This window comes from Somniosus microcephalus, chromosome 12, assembly GCF_052327205.1.
Source record: "Somniosus microcephalus isolate GS21.2 chromosome 12, FLI_Smic_1.0, whole genome shotgun sequence".
In the NCBI taxonomy this organism is placed as follows: Eukaryota; Metazoa; Chordata; class Chondrichthyes; order Squaliformes; family Somniosidae; genus Somniosus; species Somniosus microcephalus.
Window position 1 is genome coordinate 46,489,947 of NC_140998.1, and position 18,571 is coordinate 46,508,517.

Here is an 18,571-nt window from a genome sequence, read left to right on the forward strand (position 1 = left end):
CCGAAATTCGAACCAGCAGAAGGGCTGTTTGTGGAGGCCTGACAGGCACCAGCAGCTCACCCATATTATTTGGGTAAGGCCTGAGGCCCAATTTCAGGCCTGCCTTGGGTTTCCTGGTATGGGCGACATTGCAGCCACATCTATGTCTCTGTGCCTGAAGTCGACCGCCGATGATTTTCCACCCCGTGGAATATATTTTTGTTAAACAGCTAAACTCTGTCCTATTAGAATTAGACAGAAAGTTATTTCTTTCTTTCTTTTAGAAATAATTTATGATCACATTTAATCCAGAACTTTGAATAGCATTTCCACAATAAACTGTCATGGCCGGAATTAACTATTTCAGGCAGTCACGAGAGCAGCTCAGTACATTCTGGACTGAATCCGTTCAAAACTCTACTCCTATTTGAATTAACTTGCATATACAGTACTGGTATAAGAAAAGGGTGCATTTCGGAGCTGGAGATCTTCTAAATCAATAAACAGCTCTTGAAGTCTGAATAAATAAATAAATAAGGCTTCATGGGAGAACTGTTTTTGTGCTTAGCAAATCTGGCATGCAAAACTGTTGTACTGCATTAATGACTGAAGGATTTTTTTAACACAGGAAATGTATACAGGTTGAGCCTCCTGAATCCGGCAACCAGATTGACCGAGGCCAAGCCAGTTTTTGGGGTTTTCCGGACTTCGGAACGTGTTTCTGATGTCCGAAGTCCGGAAACGCCCGAGCCCAGGTTGCGATATTTCCGGATTTCAGACATCAGAAACACGTGCCGAGTCCGGAAATGCCTGGGCCCAGGTTGCGCTATTTCTGGTTTTTGGTAAGCCTCCCTCAGGGTGTCCGGATTCTGGAACATTTTACGGATTCCGGACCCCTGCCACCAATCATCCCGGAGTCCGGAACTCCGGATTTGGGAAGCTCAACCTGTAATATATTAAGACACATAATTCTAGGTGTACAGTACAGCGGAATCATTAAAAATGAATCAAACTACTTTTAGATTATAAATATCTTACTCTAGGGAGCTGGTTCTCAGGCAAACGTTGCTTGTGTAGCATTTTCTGTTTAGGTGAGGGATTTCTTTTAATTGATAATTATAAGATCATAAATAGTTCTGTAACTCTCGGTCAAATCATGAGTAGTAAGCTGTGGGATTTTATCAATTTAGTTGGCCATTTAATGATTAGCTGAAACTTTATTAACTGTGTAATCAATGAACACTAATTCATAACGATTATGGAAAGTGATGCTACCGATTCTTCATCAGAAACCAAAATGTGCTTTGCTAAAACGAACGGGTCATATTTCTGCTTGTGTGAAAAACTATTTGCTGTGTGTCCTTTGATAGGCGAGACACAAGGGCAGCTTTTACAGGTGCGACCTTGCAATGCAGAGCCTCTTCCATCGGGAGTGAATATTGGGGAATCCTAGGCATGCTGCTCAGGAATTTCATGTCCAGGAGTGCTATTTTCTAAAAGCAGCCCGATAAGCATGGTAGACACATGGAACATCTTTTGTGATGGACTTTAAGTCAAGCACTTGACTAAGACATTTCAGCAGTTTTTGATGCAGAACTGTAGTGAAAAAGATGAGTTAAGTGAATGTGTGATAGTTCCTCAAACACTTAGACTAATCTTAACAGTTAATTAAACAGTGCTCAACATTCAGTTCCCAAAAGTGGTGGAAACCCTCCTTTTAACACTGCAAACTTGATCCTTTCCCAAAAACATATCAAATGCATGTGACTAATAAGTACTGACAATTAACATTTCTTTTCTGTTTTGTTTTTCCTTACATTTAACCATCCTTCCCTCACTGGAATCAGGAAGCCCATGCGGAAAGAAGAGAATGGGACAAGTCGAGCTGAATATGCAATGACCTCCCAAAACAACAAAATGCCGGACACAAATAGTTCAATCATTTAACTTTTTTTTTAAACTACCACAAAGTTGTTTCAAGACAGGGGAGTGTTTAGTTCAAAATACACACAATGTGCTGTGTGCAAAGGTTGAAAAGGTGTTCTGAGGATAAGGACCTCGTTTCAAAAAAAAAGTGAACACATCAGTTATTCAGAGCCGAGAAGCAGACTGCCCTTCAGCCCAGTTGACTGTGAGGTGGAGGATAAGCCTGCCAATCAAACTAAGTAAAAGACAAGACCTCACAAAGGCATAATCGCTGCTTGCAGTCTCCATTGAAAGCAACAACTTCAAGATGCCTCAGCACCTGGATGAATCTCAACTAGCTCTCACGAACAATCCATAAACTCTTGCCAAAATAAACGCAATCTACTAAAATGGTTTTAACTTCTTGTATTCAGTTGCAACCAGAAGTGGGAATGTTGAAGCCTTTACCTGCATGACCCAGTGTCTCCAGAATAAAACAGGTTACAATGAAAGGGAGAAGATCGCTTCCATAAAACCAATGAACCAACAAAGAGCATGGCCGTCTATCACACAAAGCGCATTTGTAGTCTGATTGACTATGCAATTTCCTTTATCTGAAGAGATCTCATCAAAATGTACCAATTCTTTCAGAAAACATAGCCAATCAAGTTTTGTGAATGACTTTTAAAACAGGTGCTTTTTAATCTTCATTGGCATATCATCGTTTGATTTGAATGGTAAAGCCTTTTCTACACTGGCAGGTTTTATCCCAAGTTGGATTAGCATTATTTTAAATCACAATAAAGAGTGCTGTTAATAGTCACAAACATGGTAAAATATTACGCTTTTTTCTCAAGACCAAATCAAGTGGTTTACACTTCAAGTGAAGTTAGAAACATTTATTTTCTATATCAAACATGTACTGTATAATGATTTGCAGAACTTTGAACATAATGTTTTGTAATAAACATTGGCAATATTCATTGGTAGTAGAACAGGTTCTATAGGGTTAGTCAGGATGGCAGATTTCTCATCACTTCCTTAAACCCTTGTATTATTTAAGTTGATGTTTTTCATTTTCTGGAGTTTTGCTTATATAAATCTTATTAATATATTTTTCTTTGAACTTTAAAGATTTGCTTCCAGTTTCCAAAGTAAACTTTCTTCTACTTTTTAATCTAAATGTATGTTTTGCAAATGAACTGTTTTAGGTTCAGTAGAGTTCTTTTTCTGACAGATGAAGGAAATTTGAAAGATTCGTACATGTGTTGCTTCCAAAACTGAAATTAATTGACTTCAAAAGCAAATGTAGTCCAGTGTAAAAAAGGCTTTAGTTTACTCAAGATACGACTAAATACATCTCTGACTTTGTAGCATTTTCTAATACTGAAGCCACATTCCAGATGCTTTCTACTTTAATGAACAACCAATAATTATGTTCTGTGGTAACTGCTGATAGTATTCAATAATGGGTTAAATTACCTAAATCTTAGCCAGAACGTCAGAGTTATTCCTTTTATGTTCATGATTCATACACATTGTACATTTCCATTTGTTACATATTCAAGTTGACCGCATGCAAAAGTGAGAATGTATATAGACTGAATGTAGAAATGATCAGCATGGCACAGGCTCAGGACCAGCTCCCTCTGATTGCATTCTTCCAAACTGTCCTCAAAGCTTTTACAAGCAGGTAGGTGTAACATGACAGGGTCAGAAGTTTTATAATCTAGTCATATCATTCGCTCATATCTGTTCTTGTAAATTCCTCAACAGTGAAGCAACTTTGTGCAGATTATTCGACAAGTATTGCTTGCATCAACACTTACTGGCCAACAAGTGTACTTTCTTTCAGGCGATAACCAAGGAGTCAAAAATTGGTTTTTGATGCCTTGCGGCCATGATTGAAGTCCATATATAGAATTAAACACAGAGCAAAATTTGTGAACAGTGTCAATATTCCTCCTAGCATCTACATCCTTTTAACATCCATGCTAGGCATCACCTAACCACTGCTCAATCTTTCCGACAGATAATTTAATTGATCCTGCATTCAGAGCAAGTGTGGGTCACAGTTATGATACTTGGAGGATGTGCAGTGATAATGGAAATATCTCCGCTCTCTTGAGAATGCCATTTTATATCGTCCAGCACTCTTCTGGAGATATCCTGGGCAACACTGTGGCCCTAATTTCCTACCTTTTGTGGTAGCTCAGCACTGGAAGTGCAGGATTGTTGAATTCACTCTACTCTTTGCAGCCTTGAAAGGGATCCTTCAACCAGGTTTTTCAATTTAAGAAAAATGCTCCAATTCTGCTCTCATTCATTATGGAAGGACTTTCCTAATCAGTGCAGTAGTAATTAGATGGAACTAGAATTTGACAAGTAGAAAAAAATCCTATTGGCTGGTTGCCCAGGATATCTCCAGAAGGCTGCTGGACAATATAAAATGGCATTCTCAAGAGGTCTGAGATACTTCCATTATCACTGCACATCCTCCAAGTACCATAACATTCTATTAAACATTGGGCTGTAATTTGTGTCAAAATAACGGTGAGGCGAATGACACTCACTATTATTTATGCGCAAATGCTACAGCAACTTCAGGCAAGGGACCGATGCGTGGATAAACTCAAATATCCAAAAGTTGCTGTCCAAGTTACGCCACGTCGCCATTAGTTTTGTGAAAACGATGTCTCATTGCAGTTGATTGAAGTGAAGTTGCTGTATTTGGACGGTAGATATGAACTAAACTTGACACAGAAAGTTAAGTCTTGTCCATTTCAAGTTACAAATATAGAATCTCATTCCTTCAGGGTTTAATTGTTGGAGATTTGAAAAATGTAATTTTTTAAGAATATATTTCTTTTCATTTGTCTTTTTTTCTCTCTCTCAATCCAATCTTTCTTTCCCTCTCTTTATTTCTCTTTCTGTAGCTGATTTGACATTGAATTCACCCAATCTAATTTATACTTCCTTCTCAGTCCTTGCGCTGTTAATTTCACAATCCTTCAGTCGGATTGGTTATGGGGATATACAGGTCCCAGATGCCCGGTTTCCCTCGCTGCGACGTTATCAGCTCACACTTCCAACAAGTTGCCACGGAAAAAACCTGCAAGGGCAAGTCTAACTAACGGCAGTCACTGTTAAATGCACTGCCCATGCAAATTATGGCCCATTTAATTTTTTTGAATTTACAGCAACTAATATAGCTGCATGTGTGACTACATCTTTGCGTTGTGGATGTTCAGAACAATAGAAATTCAATCAAAAATCTCTGTGGGGTAACATTTGAGCATTTTCCCTTTCCAAGAAATGAAAATACATTTGTTTCAGTGGCCTGGATTACTTGTCCTTGAATGTGGTTGAATTATGGTTTAAAAGTTCAAAAGGCAATTTCTAAAAGGAGGAAAATCATAATATTGGTTACAATTAATACTAACCATTATTCAACTATCACTGATACGGCTCAAGATAGGTAATTTTAGGGAAGGTTAAGAATATTGCAAGTCCACTGCATACCAGACCTTGAAATATAACCAATTCCAATTTTGCAATTGTTTACATGGTACTGAATTGCTATGATGAGCAGAAAACAATAGCAGTACACAACTCTTCAGTGCGTGACTGATTTCTCCCAGTTGCTTGTATACTTATCTAGAGTGCACACTTGAGAGTACGTGAGGCAGTGCAAAGGCACAGCATAAGGGTGCTCCAGTACACTTCACAAGCTCATCCCTGTGATTCTTCATACATCAATTTCTAATATTAGGTTTGCTGCCAGAGAAAGATGTCAAGGAGAAGACAAACCCCTCTCTAAATATGAGAAGAGATAAATGGGAGGGTGATTTGCTGTGGACCATTCTCACAAACCTCCTAAAGGCCAACCTTTTACTGGTATTGGCAGAGGCCCAAGAACAGCTTAGCTGCACACCCACTCCGTTCCATGACATAAAAGGAAGGGAAAATGGATGAAGAGAAGTTATAACAAAACTTTTATTTATAAAATGGCTAAACTAATACAGTAGTTAATGTGGTGTTAGACTGAGATTCATAATTAACAGTTGGCTTTCACTGTGCATTCTATGGGCTACAATACCATATGCTTCATTTTTTCCCCCTCCCTTTCCCTTTTTATTAGGCCTCCCTTCACCAAGAGGGCAGCTTCGTAACCTGTTCTGAGGCTTCTGCCAGTGCCATTACAGGAGGTTGGTGAGGATGGCCTAGTGTGATTATCCTTCAGATTTCCTCTCTCCACAGCGAAGTACCTGAACTGTTACACAGTGCTTCTCTAAAACAGCACAGTTGAGACTGAAAGTTGACCATGCAAGGAATCATGAGTATAAACCCATGTTCTACCGCTTTTATGGGCTAGATTTTCCACAGTGCTCCAACATGCTACCCCATGAAATCAACCAACTGTACAAAATTGCCTTAGCATTACCACCCCCTTAAGAAAAGAGCTTCCATAGAATTTAATGGGGACAATTTTAGGCTCACTGTAACAGTGGGCTGAATCTTGACAGGGGCGGGCTGTGTAGGCGGAGTGGTGGAGTTTCTGTCGGGAAACCCGGAAGTTCAGGTTTCTCTGCATGGTATGGAGTTTTGACTCCACAGTGTGCATAGATTTGCTTTAACAGGTTCCCCACCCGGAAGTCAGCCTGATTGATAGGCTTGGCTTCCAGTTGGGCGGGGGGCACTCCGGAGCAGGCCGCAACCCCAGGTAGGAAGCCTGCTGCTGCTAGTGGTTGGGGGGGGGTACGATCCCCGGCCCCGGGGGGGAAGCACTTACCTTCTCTCCAAAGCTGTCCTCGCCACCCTTCAACTGCCGGGTTTCCCGAGGCCTGTGAAACCTGGCCGACCAGGGTTAAACCTGCAAAGCAGGCTAAATCAGAGGCTGCCAGCCTCATTAAAATATTTAATTGGCCAACCCGCCTCCTGGGAGCAGATTGGCTGCCCGCCCATTTCCCCGCCTCCATTAAACCGGTCGGGTTGAGTTTGAGATTTTTTAAGTTTTAACATCTCACCCAACCGCAACCCACCCGTTTTTGGGGGTTAAGTTTCAGCCTATTGAGCTATAACAAGTTAATCAAAGCTCGAATGTCCTTTCCTCCATAGCTACTTACAGCTATACACTATGATACATATTTACTATTGTAACAAAAGTGTAAATTGACATTTGTATAGAAATAGGTCGATTTGTATCTTTACTGCGTTAAACATCACCTGGGTGGAGCACAGGAAGGAAAGTCTGGTGGGGAGGATCACATGCACCTTACAGAACCGACTGGCTATTTCTCCAATTACCAGCGTACAAGCCTCGCCACCAGATTTTCCTTTCTGAGCTCCACTCAAGTGATGCCCAGGCGGTAAAGATGAAAACTGTGGCATAGTGGTTAGCACTGTTGCCTCACAGCGCCAGGGACCCGGGTTCGAATCCGGTCTCGGGTGACTGTGTGGAGTTTGCACATTCTCCCCGTGTTTGCGTGGGTTTCCTCCGGGTGCTCCGGTTTCCTCCCACAGTCCAAAGATGTGCGGGTTAGGATGATTGGCTATGATAAATTGACCCTTAGTGTTAGGGGGATTAAATACGTGGGGTTACGGGGATAGGGTGGGATATGTGTTGGTGTAGGGGTTACGGGGATCGGGTGGGATATGTGTCGGTGCAGGCTCGATGGGCCGAAATGGCCTCTATCTGCACTGTGGGGTTTCTGTGATTCTGTGAAAACCCACTCCATAGTCTTAAGATATGAGAAAGAAAGAGCCTGAATTTATATAACACCTTTTCACATCCTCAGGACATCCCAAAGCACTTTACATCCAATAAGGAGATTAAGATTTTCGTTGCCTTAAATGGTATAAACAAGATAATATCTAGTTGTTCCTTATTGGTAGCTTTAACACTGACAAGTTTCATTAAATCAGAAAATCACTAGTTCTGCGCACTGTTGCATCGCACATATAGCTGATGTTTTATTCAACACACTCGGTAATATTCTATCCACTGGCAACATTTGGCACTTTTTATTTGTTGCTAATTGACACGTTTCACCTCCAGTCCACACAAGTAATTGCGTACAATTTTCACACAAAAATACATTGAAATATTGTGATAAGTGAGAGAAACAAACTAAAATAATGACCGAATTTCATTCCTGTAATACAGGTCATTTCACAAGGAAATCTGCAGTTTATTTTTATGATCATTTTCTCATCCACATCAACACTATTGCCCCAGGTGCCAGGGTGCTTCAGTCACAGTTGTTTTCTTTGAATGACATCAACAAATCAGGATGAAAGCTTGGCAGACGCTGGACTCTCGTTTTTTTAAAAATCAAATGAATACATTTCAAAGTCTCACATAGCCTTTTAACAAAAATCTCTATAGTTTAATGTGACTTGCTGAATCTGCTTTGAATTTATATCAGCTTTGGGAACCGCTACCCTCCACAGCCCATTTTTAACATTTGGATTATTGGAGTTCTTTGCTTTCCTACCTGCATGTGAAAGCATTTTGCTAACCATGAACTTCTGTGAAAGAACAATTTAGGGAACAAAGTAGGCTAGAATCTGAAATAGGAAGTTCCCTGTCAAATACATAATGAGATTACTACAGGCGCATTGCTTTTGAAGTCAAATCCCACATCTGAAAAAGTAGATTAAAGTAGGGATTGTCACTGAATTGCTATGAAGTACAAAGGTGATGCTTTGCATCAGAATAATTTACCCATGATGTAAAGGCCAGAGGAGACTAAAAGCAGCACAATGGACCAAGGTGGACTGCAGCAGCATTTTCATTGTAATGTTATTTTAAATACGACTGTTTTCATTTGCCAGGCCTTAAAACAGCCAGCTCAAGTACACGTGAGTTACTGGATGCAGCTGTTCTTTTTAGCAATAAATATCCAATGTTAGCTGCTACATACATAATCACCTGTGTTGGCAGAATTTGCAAGAGCAGATTCATCTAATAAAATATGGTTACATTAGCTCTGTGACATATAAACTTAAAATATACCCAACATCTGTGCATTTGAAATTGTAATCTAAAATGTATTTCAGATACAACCAATAGTGAGAACTAATGCATGAATGTAAATATTTAAGATTCAGAAATTTGCCTTCAGTACATTTACTAAGTGTACAGAAGAAATATCTTTATAGAAAATGAACTTTGGTGGAAAAGTTAAATTATAATTAGAGATTGAATTTATTGTTGTCATCTTTTCAGAACAAGCCTTTAATGTACATTTTAGTAACTATAGGTTGTTGCACAATACGCTTTTTCGACACTGACCCAATATGCTAAACATGTATTGTACATCAGTCTATTTATAATGCACCTACTGATTTTTTTTTATTTTCAATAAAATGTAAAATTGAAGACTGTAAAAGTGTTTTTTTTAAGCATTTGTAAGTTCTTATGCAACAGATTCTTTGACTTTCTTGATTAACAAGCAAATATATTATCGAACAACTTATAGTACAGTATTACAACATGAGCTCTGCTCAATACATGCTGAAAGATTATAAAATGACAATGATAAATTAAAGTAACGTTTTAATCAACATCTTAAATTTATCGTTTGTAAGTTCCTCATGTTATTCAACTGCTGCTGCGGGATAGTATTCAACAGTGTAATAGACTGCGAGTCGGTTGAGTTCTTCTCAGTAAAAGAAGGAACAGACTTGCAGGGCTTGAGAACAAATGGCGTTACACAGGGAGGGCTACACTTGGAAAATGTAAAAAAGGATTGAGCCTATCACCCGGCTGGGTACTGCTGTTGCCATTGATTATAACTCAGTTTTCAGCTCTTATCATGACTTATCCTCTCAGCCTATCCAGCAGGCTAACAAGGCAAGTAACAATGTGCTTAAGGGAAAGTTGGTCAAGTTAATACCTGTATATAATGGCAACTTTTTAAGCTTTCAATTCATAAGAACATAAGAAATAGAAGCAGGAATAGGCCACTTGACCCCTCGAGCCTGCTCCGCCATTCAATAAGATCATGGCTGATCTTGGGCTCAAAGCCACTTCCCCGCCCGCTCCCCATAACCCTTCACTCCTTTATCTTGAAAAAATCTGTCTATCTCCACCTTAAATGTATTTAATGACCCAGCCTCCACAGCTCTCTGCGGCAGAGAATTCCACAGATTTATGACCCTTTGAGGGAAGAAATTCCTCCTCATCTCAGTTCTAAAAGGGCGACCCTTTATTCTGAAACTATGCCCCCGAGTTCTAGATTTCCCCACGAGGGGAAACATCCTCTCTGCATCTACCTTGTCGAGCCCCCTCAGTACCTAATGGCCCAGAAATTAGGTTCGGGGGCTTGCCGCGCGTGCAAGCCCCCGATGTGCACTTACCCGGCGCGCCGACAGCTGAAGCCTGGGCCTGCTTGGAATTCCTGTCACTGGCCCGGTTCAGCTGTCGGCGCGCTGTGCTTGCCTGATCCAGCGGCATAGTTAGTTCGATGTGCCGGCTGGGATCAGGTGAGCACTGGGCAGCCAATCAGGGGAGGGAAAACTTCATTCATGAGTTTGATAGTAAGAACTGTCAAACTCATGAAAACTACGGGCGCCCAAAACACTACTTAAACTTTAAATAACATTTTAAAAAACATCCCACTAATTAAATGAACTATAAATAACTTTAAAAAACTATTTTAAACAATTATTCAAATTTTTCTTTTAAATAATTTTTTTTTAAATCGGGTCTAAAAATACACTTACCTTACTGTAAAGTCCTTAAAAACAATAAAGCTGTGGAAAAAATGTTATAATTTTAAATAATAGACCACTTACCTTAAAGAATCAAGTCCTTACGTCTCCTTTTTACATTTCTAAAAAGTTGAGGCCCTTACACACGGGCAAACCTGTCAAAAAGAAGGAAGTTCAACGCGTGCGCGCAGAGTCCTACGCGCACGTGTTGGACCTCTGAACCCCTTGGAGGAAATGCCGGTTTCCCGCGCATGCGCTGTGCATGCTGAAATCCGGCACTTGCAACGGGCCCACGCGTGAGTACCCCGTCTGTACTCACGCGTTGGGACCGGAATTACTGGGCCAATATGTTTCAATAAGATCACCTCTCATTCTTCTAAATTCCAATGAGTATAGGCCCAACCTGCTCAACCTTTCCTCATAAGTCAACCCCCTCATCTCTGGAATTAAGCTAGTGAATCGTCTCTGAACTATCGCCAATGCAAGTATATCCTTCCTTAAATAAGGAGACCAAAACTGTATGCAGTACTCAAGGTGTGAACCTAGGATGACTTGCTTCCACACTAAAAATGAGTTCTCAGGTGACTGATGAGTCCAATGCGGGACCTAGAGACTCTGCCACAGGTGGGGCAGATGGTGGTTGAGCAGTACGGCGTTCCGGTCTGTCGCTGTTGGGGTTGTCCATAAGGGTTCTGATGTTCCAGGTCCCGAACTTCATTTTAAAGGGTGGAAGATGCCTGTGCGTGAATTCTTTTAACGTAGGGTGGCCGTTGCACACCAGCTACCACACGGGCTTGACAGAGCAAGGTCTTGGTCCAATGGCTAGGGGATCCAAGACGATTGGAGACCAGGCTCTGCTACCCACCAGTACTGTACCACAGTGTTACACAATTCAAAACACTCCAAACATAAGGCAAATTTGGAGGGATAGAATTTTACTGTCAGTCTCACCAATACTCTGTACAGTTGTAGCAGGACTTCCCTGCTTTTATACTCCAACCCCCTTGAAATAAAGGCCAACATTCCATTTGCTTTTTTTGATTACTTGCTGTACCTGCATGCTAACTTTTTGTGTTTCATGCACAAGGTCCCACAGGTCCCTCTGAACTGTAGCATTTTGTAATCTCTCCATTTAAATAATAATTAGCTTTTTTATTTTTCCTGCCAAAGTGGATAACCTCGCACTTTCCCACATTATACTCCATCTGCCAAATGTTTGCCCACTCACTTAGCCTATCGATATCCCTTTGCAGATTCTTTGAGTCCTCTGCACAACGTGCTTTCCCACCCATCTTTGTATCATCCGCAAACTTGGCTACATTACACTCGGTCCCTTCATCCAAGTCATTAATGTAGATTGTAAATAGTTGAGGCTCCAGCACCGATCCCTGTGGCATCCCACTAGTTACCGTATGCCAACCGGAAAATGACCCATTTATCCCGACTCTCTGCTTTCTGTTAGTTAGCCAATTCTCTATCCATGCTAATATATTACTCCCAATTCCATGAGCTTTCATCTTATGCAATAACCTTTTATATAGCACCTTATCGAATGCCTTCTGGAAATCCAAATACACCACATCCACTGGCTCACCTTTGTCCACCCTGCTTGTTACATCCTCAAAGAACTCCAGTAAATTTGTTAAACATGATTTCCCTTTCCTAAAAACATGCTGACTGCTTGACTGCATTATGATTTTCCAAATGCCCTGCTACTGCAACTTAATGAAGAACTCCAGCATTTTCCCAATGACAGATGTTAGGTTAACTGGTCTATAGTTTCCTGTCTCCCTCCTTTCTTAAATAGGGGTGTTACATTTGCGGTTTTCCAATCCGCAGGGACCTCTCCAGAGTCCAGGGAATTTTGGTATATTGGAACCAATGCATCCACTATCTCTGCAGCCTCTTCTTCTAAGACCCTGGGATGCAGGCCATCTGGTCCAGGGGACTTGTCAGGCTCGATTTTGCCATTGGTGCGGGCTGGGGACGTGTCAGCCGCTTTTTGTGTTAGCCACCCGACTCCAATTTAATGTGGGAAAAATATACGATTTTCCCCTAATTGGGCAATTGATTTCCAGCGTGTGGGAATCCCTGGCCCACTAGTCTTTCCATCCTGAAAGTCGCCTCCGATGACGTCATCAGTGCTGCTGGATTTAAGGCCTGCAAGCAGCCTTGCTTCTTCTGCAGACTGCAAACCTTATGCCCTTTGCTGTGATAGATTCCTCCAGCCAATATGTCCAGCAGTAGGCCAAAGTCTGCACCAAGGTTCGATGATGCCACCCTGCAAGCTCTGGTGGAGGGAGCAAGAGGAAATAAGGAGGTGCTCTTCCCTTCCTCAGGGAGGAAGAAGCCTCCCCAGCAGACGAAAGCTGTGTGGTTGCAAGTGGCCCAGGAGGTCAACTCTTTGCCTATGTACCGCAGAACCTGGCTGCAGTGCAGGAAGAGGTTTCATGACCTTCTGCGCACTGGAAAAGTAAGTGTAACTTTCCCATCACCCTCAATCTTATCCCCATTGCCTCTCCTCACCAGCACTCAGCTTTGACAACCTCTTCCTCTACATCCCACTTGACACTGACATCCCTGCACCCTTACCCATTCCCTCTCTCTCTATGGTCACATTCACCTAACTATTCAACTATGCAGCCCTCACACTCCCTATCGCTGGGATGCTATGAAAACAACTTACAACACACAGGGAGGGCCCTTGGTCTTGCCACCTCACTCCATCTTTGTCTCCTTCTAATCATCTATGATATGGATTCTCTACACTCACTCCTTCATTCTCACTCAAACTCCACTTGTCTCCCTCATTGCAGGAAAAGAGAGCTCACAATAAAAGGGAAAGAGCGAGGACAGGAGGAGGGCCACCCTCAGTAGCCCAGCTCACCTCCTGGGAGGAGGCAGCCCTGGAGATCGTGGGAGTGGAAGAGGATGCGCAAGTGGGGGACAGACAGATGGGTGCATCAGAGCAAGCTGGTGACAGAATAGTTTATCATCTCTCTCATTGACATTGCATGAGTCACTGATAATGATTCTGATGCTCTAACAGATTGACTTTTGATCATCTGCAATATTCAATGTGCATGTAACCTTGGCCTCACATCTCGGACTCTTTCCTTTACTCCCCCACAGGACCATCGAAAGCCCCCGTCCCCACTATCCAGGAGGAACAGCCTGAGCCTCCAGACTCCTCAGAGGAAGCTGCAACCTCTGAGGGTGCAGCATCAGCAGAATTCAGTGCACCCAGCACCATCGCAGACACTCACACCTCGGTGTTACCTTCGCGAGATAGTGCAGTGTTGTCACCTGGTGTATCACAGCTCACAAGTGAGCATCAGCAGATGGTGGAGACAGGGACAGCAGTGGAGAGTCCTAGACGGAGGGCGCAGGACACTGCCAGCTCGGCTCAGCTGCATGTCGACCCTCTGCCTCCGGGTCCATCCAGAAGAAGAGCGGTGCTGGAACTCCAGGAAGAGGTGCAGGAGTCTCTGGCAGGTTTTGTCTCCAGGGTCGCTGTGAGTGTGGAGCGAATGGAGGAGTCCATCGCTAACATGAATAGAGCGTTTGTGGAGGCGTTGGCGCATGAACGCATCACCATGGAAAGGATGGCAACCTCCGTGGAAAGGATGGCTACCTCCGCGGTAAGGCTGGCTACCGTAGAGGAGTGGATGGCTATGGTAGAGGAGAGGATGGCTATGTCCATGGAGGAGCTTAGTCGCCAGGGTATGGAAAACATGGTATTTGTTCAGAATAGACTGACATTTCTTGAGGAGCGATGGTCAGCTCTTGAGCAAACAAACCAGACCTTCAGGCAAGTCCTCAGGAGTAGGACTTTCAGTATAGAAACGGGTCCTCATGGTCCCCCTGAATTGCAACAAGATGCTGTCAAGCCACTTGCTAGCTCTGAAGTGGGGCTGACCCATGAGAGGGATGTTGGTGGCATACAACAAGGAAGTGGGGGCTCCTCTCCAAGCGCTCACACGACCATGCCACTGCAGAGCCCTCGGTCAGAGTCCCCACCCAAATGAGATTGGCGTCTCAGCCCCTGCACAGCCGCAGGAGCAGCAGACTGTTGCCAAGCCCTCACAGGTTTGCAACCCCAGAGGACGCCCGCCAAAGGTGTTGAGACAGGAGCAGCAAGAAAGTGAGAAAGGGGCCTGCACATCTGCTGAAGCCACAGGGGAAGCACCACGTAGGAGCACGCGTAAGAGGAAGATAATGCACAAGTAGTCACAAGGGTTGTCACTTGGGTGAAATGTTATGTTTAATGTTGAAAAGCCATCAGTTGGTTATTGTCGTTAAAAATTCTGATGTCAACTGTTGCAGTTGTGGCCTGTGTCATATCGCTAATGGGGCTTCCACATTGAGGGCTTGGGATGACTTGAAATTGTCAGTATGGTGATCAGAGTGGTAGGAACTGCAGGTTCTTGGCCATTGTCGATGCTCTGGTAAGAAGCTGCGAGGCAAAAGTGCTTGATTGGCTAGGCTAAGCAAATCTGGCCAAGATGAGTGCGTGCCTTGCATCCTGGCCAGCAATGTGCTCGCATGCTGCTGGCGCTGGTTGATGCGCCTCTGCAACTTGTTCATTGTCGCTCTCCCCCTCCTCCTCCTCCTCATCTGACGAGGCTATGTGATGAGCCACTTGTTCCTCAGGCATCTGCAAGCCACGATGCTGTGCCATGTTGTGAAGTGCACAGCAAACCACGACGATTCTGGAGACCCTGGCTGCTGAGTACTGCAGGGCTCCACCTGATCTATCCAGGTATCTGAAGTGCATCTTCAGCAAGCCGATGGCTTGCTCGATTATGGATCTGGTGGAAATGTGGCTGGAGTTGTAGCGCTCCTCAGCTTCGTTGGATGGGCTCCTCAACGGCGTCATAAGCCACGTCTTCAGGGGATAGCCCTTGTCTCCAAGTAGCCATCCGTTAAGTTGGTCTGGCGGACTGAAGAGCGGAGTCACACTAGACTGGTGCAGGATGCTTGGGTACTTGGCAACTGCCAGGGTACTTGGCACAAACATGCAAAATGTCCTTCTTGTGGTCACACACCAGCTGTACGTTGAGGGAGTGGAAGCCCTTGCGGTTGACAAAAATACCTGGAATGTGATGGGGTGCCCTAAGGGCAACATGTGTGCAGTCAACGATGCCCTGCACCCTTGGAAAGCCTGCCAGATGAGCTAATCCAACCGCTCGCGCCATGACACTTGCTCGATCTTTGGTGAAATGGATGTGATTGTGCGCGAGGGCAAAGAGGGCATCGGTTACCTGCGTGATGCAAGTGTGTGTGGCCGCCTGGGAGATGCCGCTGATGTCTGCTGCTGATCCCTGGAATGAGCCTGAGGCAAAAAAGTTGAGTGTGATGATGACTTTGATGGCCACTGGTCATGCTTGTCCACCTGGTCCTCTGGGCAGCAGGTCTTGCTGTAGCATTGCGCAGATGTCAGTCACTACCTCTCGCGAAAGTCGGAGCCGCCTTAGGCACTGCTGCTCAGACATGTTGAGGTAGCTGACCCTGCGTCTGTAGATCCTGTTTCGGGGGTATCTTCTGCGCCGACGGGCTTCCAGGTGCTGGCCCCTTCTGGCCTGTGCAGCTTCAAGTGGGTGAGCAGCAGCCTGGCGCTCCTGTTGCTGCTGCTGCTGTTGGTGCTGCTGTTGTTCCTGGTTCTGCTGCTGTCACGGCTGGTGCTCGAGCTCCTCTAATGCCCAGATGGGAAGGAAATAAATGGCTCCCATGCTTCTGGTATATGCCTCCGTTGAGGAAGCGCTGAGTGAAAGTGGCGAGAGGGGTTTCCCAGGAGGTCAAATTGGAGATGGGTGTGAGGCTCCAACCTTCCACAGGTGTGGTTAAGCCTTCTAAAAGTTGCCCCAGACCTGAGACCACTAAGTCCTGCCACCTGCAAATCATGGCTGATCAAATCTCCTCTTTAATGGTTGACCTGCAGTTGATAGTCAGCAATCCAATAGTGCTCCCACCAGGTTTCACACTCGTGTTTCCCACCAGGCGTGTTTCATGTGGGAAAAGGGTTAAACTCGCAAGGGCCTTTCAAAATAGGATTATAGAGACCATTTAGTGGTTGTTAAGGGCCTTAATGGCCAGTCCCACCTGTTGGATGTGGGACGGAGTCGGGACCATCAGACACGACTAAGTTACAATTGCTCGGAGTTGGGAACCAGGCCGGGGGGGGGGGGCCAGTTTTTTGCGATTTTAACCCTCCGCACGCCTCCAAGCCTGACTCCACGGCTCAATGAAAATCGAAGCCATAGAGTTATACAGCACGGAAAGAGGCCCTTCGGCCCATCTTTTCTGAGCCGGCCATCAAGCCCTATCTATTCTAATCCCATTTTCCAGCACTTGGTCCGTAACCTTGTATGCTATGGCGTTTCAAGTGCTCATCTAAATGCTTTTTGAATGTTATGAGGATTTCTGCCTCTACCACCCTTTCAGGCAGTGAGTTCCAGATTCCAACCACCCTCTGGGTGAAAATGTTTTTCCTCAAATGCCCTCTAAACCTCCTGCCCCTTACCTTGAAACTATGCCCCCTGGTTATTGACCCCTCTACTAAGGGGAAAAGTTCCTTTCTATCTACCCTATCTATGCCCCTCATAATTTTGTACACCTCAATCAGGTCCCCCCTCAGCCTTCTCTGCTCTAACGAAAACAACCCCAGCCTGTCCAGTCTCTCTTCATAGCTGAAACGCTCCAGCCCAGGTAACATCCTGGTGAATCTCCTGTGCACCCTCTCCAATGCAATCACATCCTTCCTATAGTGTGGCGACCAGAACTGCACACAGTATTCCAGCTGTGGCCTAACTAGCGTTTTGTACAGCTCCATCATAACCTCCCTGCTCTTATATTCTATGCCTCAGCTAATGAAGGCAAGTATACCATATGCCTTCTTAACCACCTTATCTACTTGTCCTGCTGCCTTCAGGGATCTATGTACATGCACACCAAGGTCCCTCTGATCCTCTGTCCTTCCTAGGGTCCTACCATTCATTGTGCATTTCCTTGCCTTGTTAGACCTCCCAAAATGCATCGCCTCACACTTTTCAGGGTTAAATTCCATTTGCCACTGTTCTGCCCATCTGACCAACCCATCTATATCAGCCTCTAGCCTGAGGCTTCCCTCCTCGCTATTTACCACTCCACCAATTTTCGTGTCATCTGCGAACTTACTGATCATACCTCCTACATTCATATCTAAATCATTAATGTACACCACAAACAGGCTAAATCAAAAAGGCTAATGGAATGCTGCCCTTTATGTCTAGAGGACTAGAGTACAAGGGGATAGAAGTTATGCTTCAGCTGTACAAAACCCGAGTTAGACCACACCTGGAGCACTGTGAGCAGTTCTGGGCACCACACCTTAGGAAGGATCTATTGGCCTTGGAGGGAGTGCAGCGTAGGTTTACCAGAATGATACCCTGACTTCAAGGGTTAAGTTACGAGGAGAGATTACACAAATTAGAGTTGTATTCCCTCGAATTTAGAAGGTTATGGGATGATCTGATCGAAGTTTTCAGGATATTAAGGGGTACAGATAGATTAGATAAAGAGAAACTATTTCCACTGGTTGGGGATTCTAGGACTAGGGGGCAGAGTCTAAAAATTAGAGCCAGACCTTTCAGGAGTGAATCTAGGAATCACTTCTACACACAAAGGGATAGAAATTCATTATAGCCAAGGAATGGGCGGTATCAGTAGAAAAGTTGGAGAATTAGCGCCAGGCCCTAATGCTTTAGACTGCACGCAAAATTCGTGCTCACTGCTCAAAAAAATGATTGGTGTCCTGATTCAAGTCTTAAAGCCCAAGCTCATTGGTGTTACACTCAAAGGGTGGACCAATATCAGGTGCAGTCTAATCGCAAGCCATGATTGCCAGCCACAGGCTTTTGTAGTATTTAAAGGGGAGGTTCATTGATGCTGCAGCACCTCATTCTCAGCATTGCTGGTTGTGCAGCTGCCT

The 18,571-nt window shown here is 44.1% G+C and overlaps 1 protein-coding gene across 2 annotated transcripts in view; it reads left to right on the plus strand.

Moving 5' to 3' along the window:
* prima1 (proline rich membrane anchor 1) overlaps nt 1-18,571 on the plus strand; it is a 243,588-nt gene that overhangs the window by 152,766 nt on the left and 72,251 nt on the right. Inside the window, exon 4 of one of the 2 annotated variants that reach the window (XM_086002786.1) lies at nt 1,827-7,476. The exons of the other annotated variant lie outside the window; for it this stretch is intronic. Within the exon in view, the coding sequence (XP_085858912.1) occupies nt 1,827-1,926 (100 nt within the window). The 3' untranslated portion in view covers nt 1,927-7,476. Of the gene's footprint in view, nt 1-1,826; nt 7,477-18,571 lie in introns of those variants that run through there. 2 annotated transcript variants of the gene reach the window in all.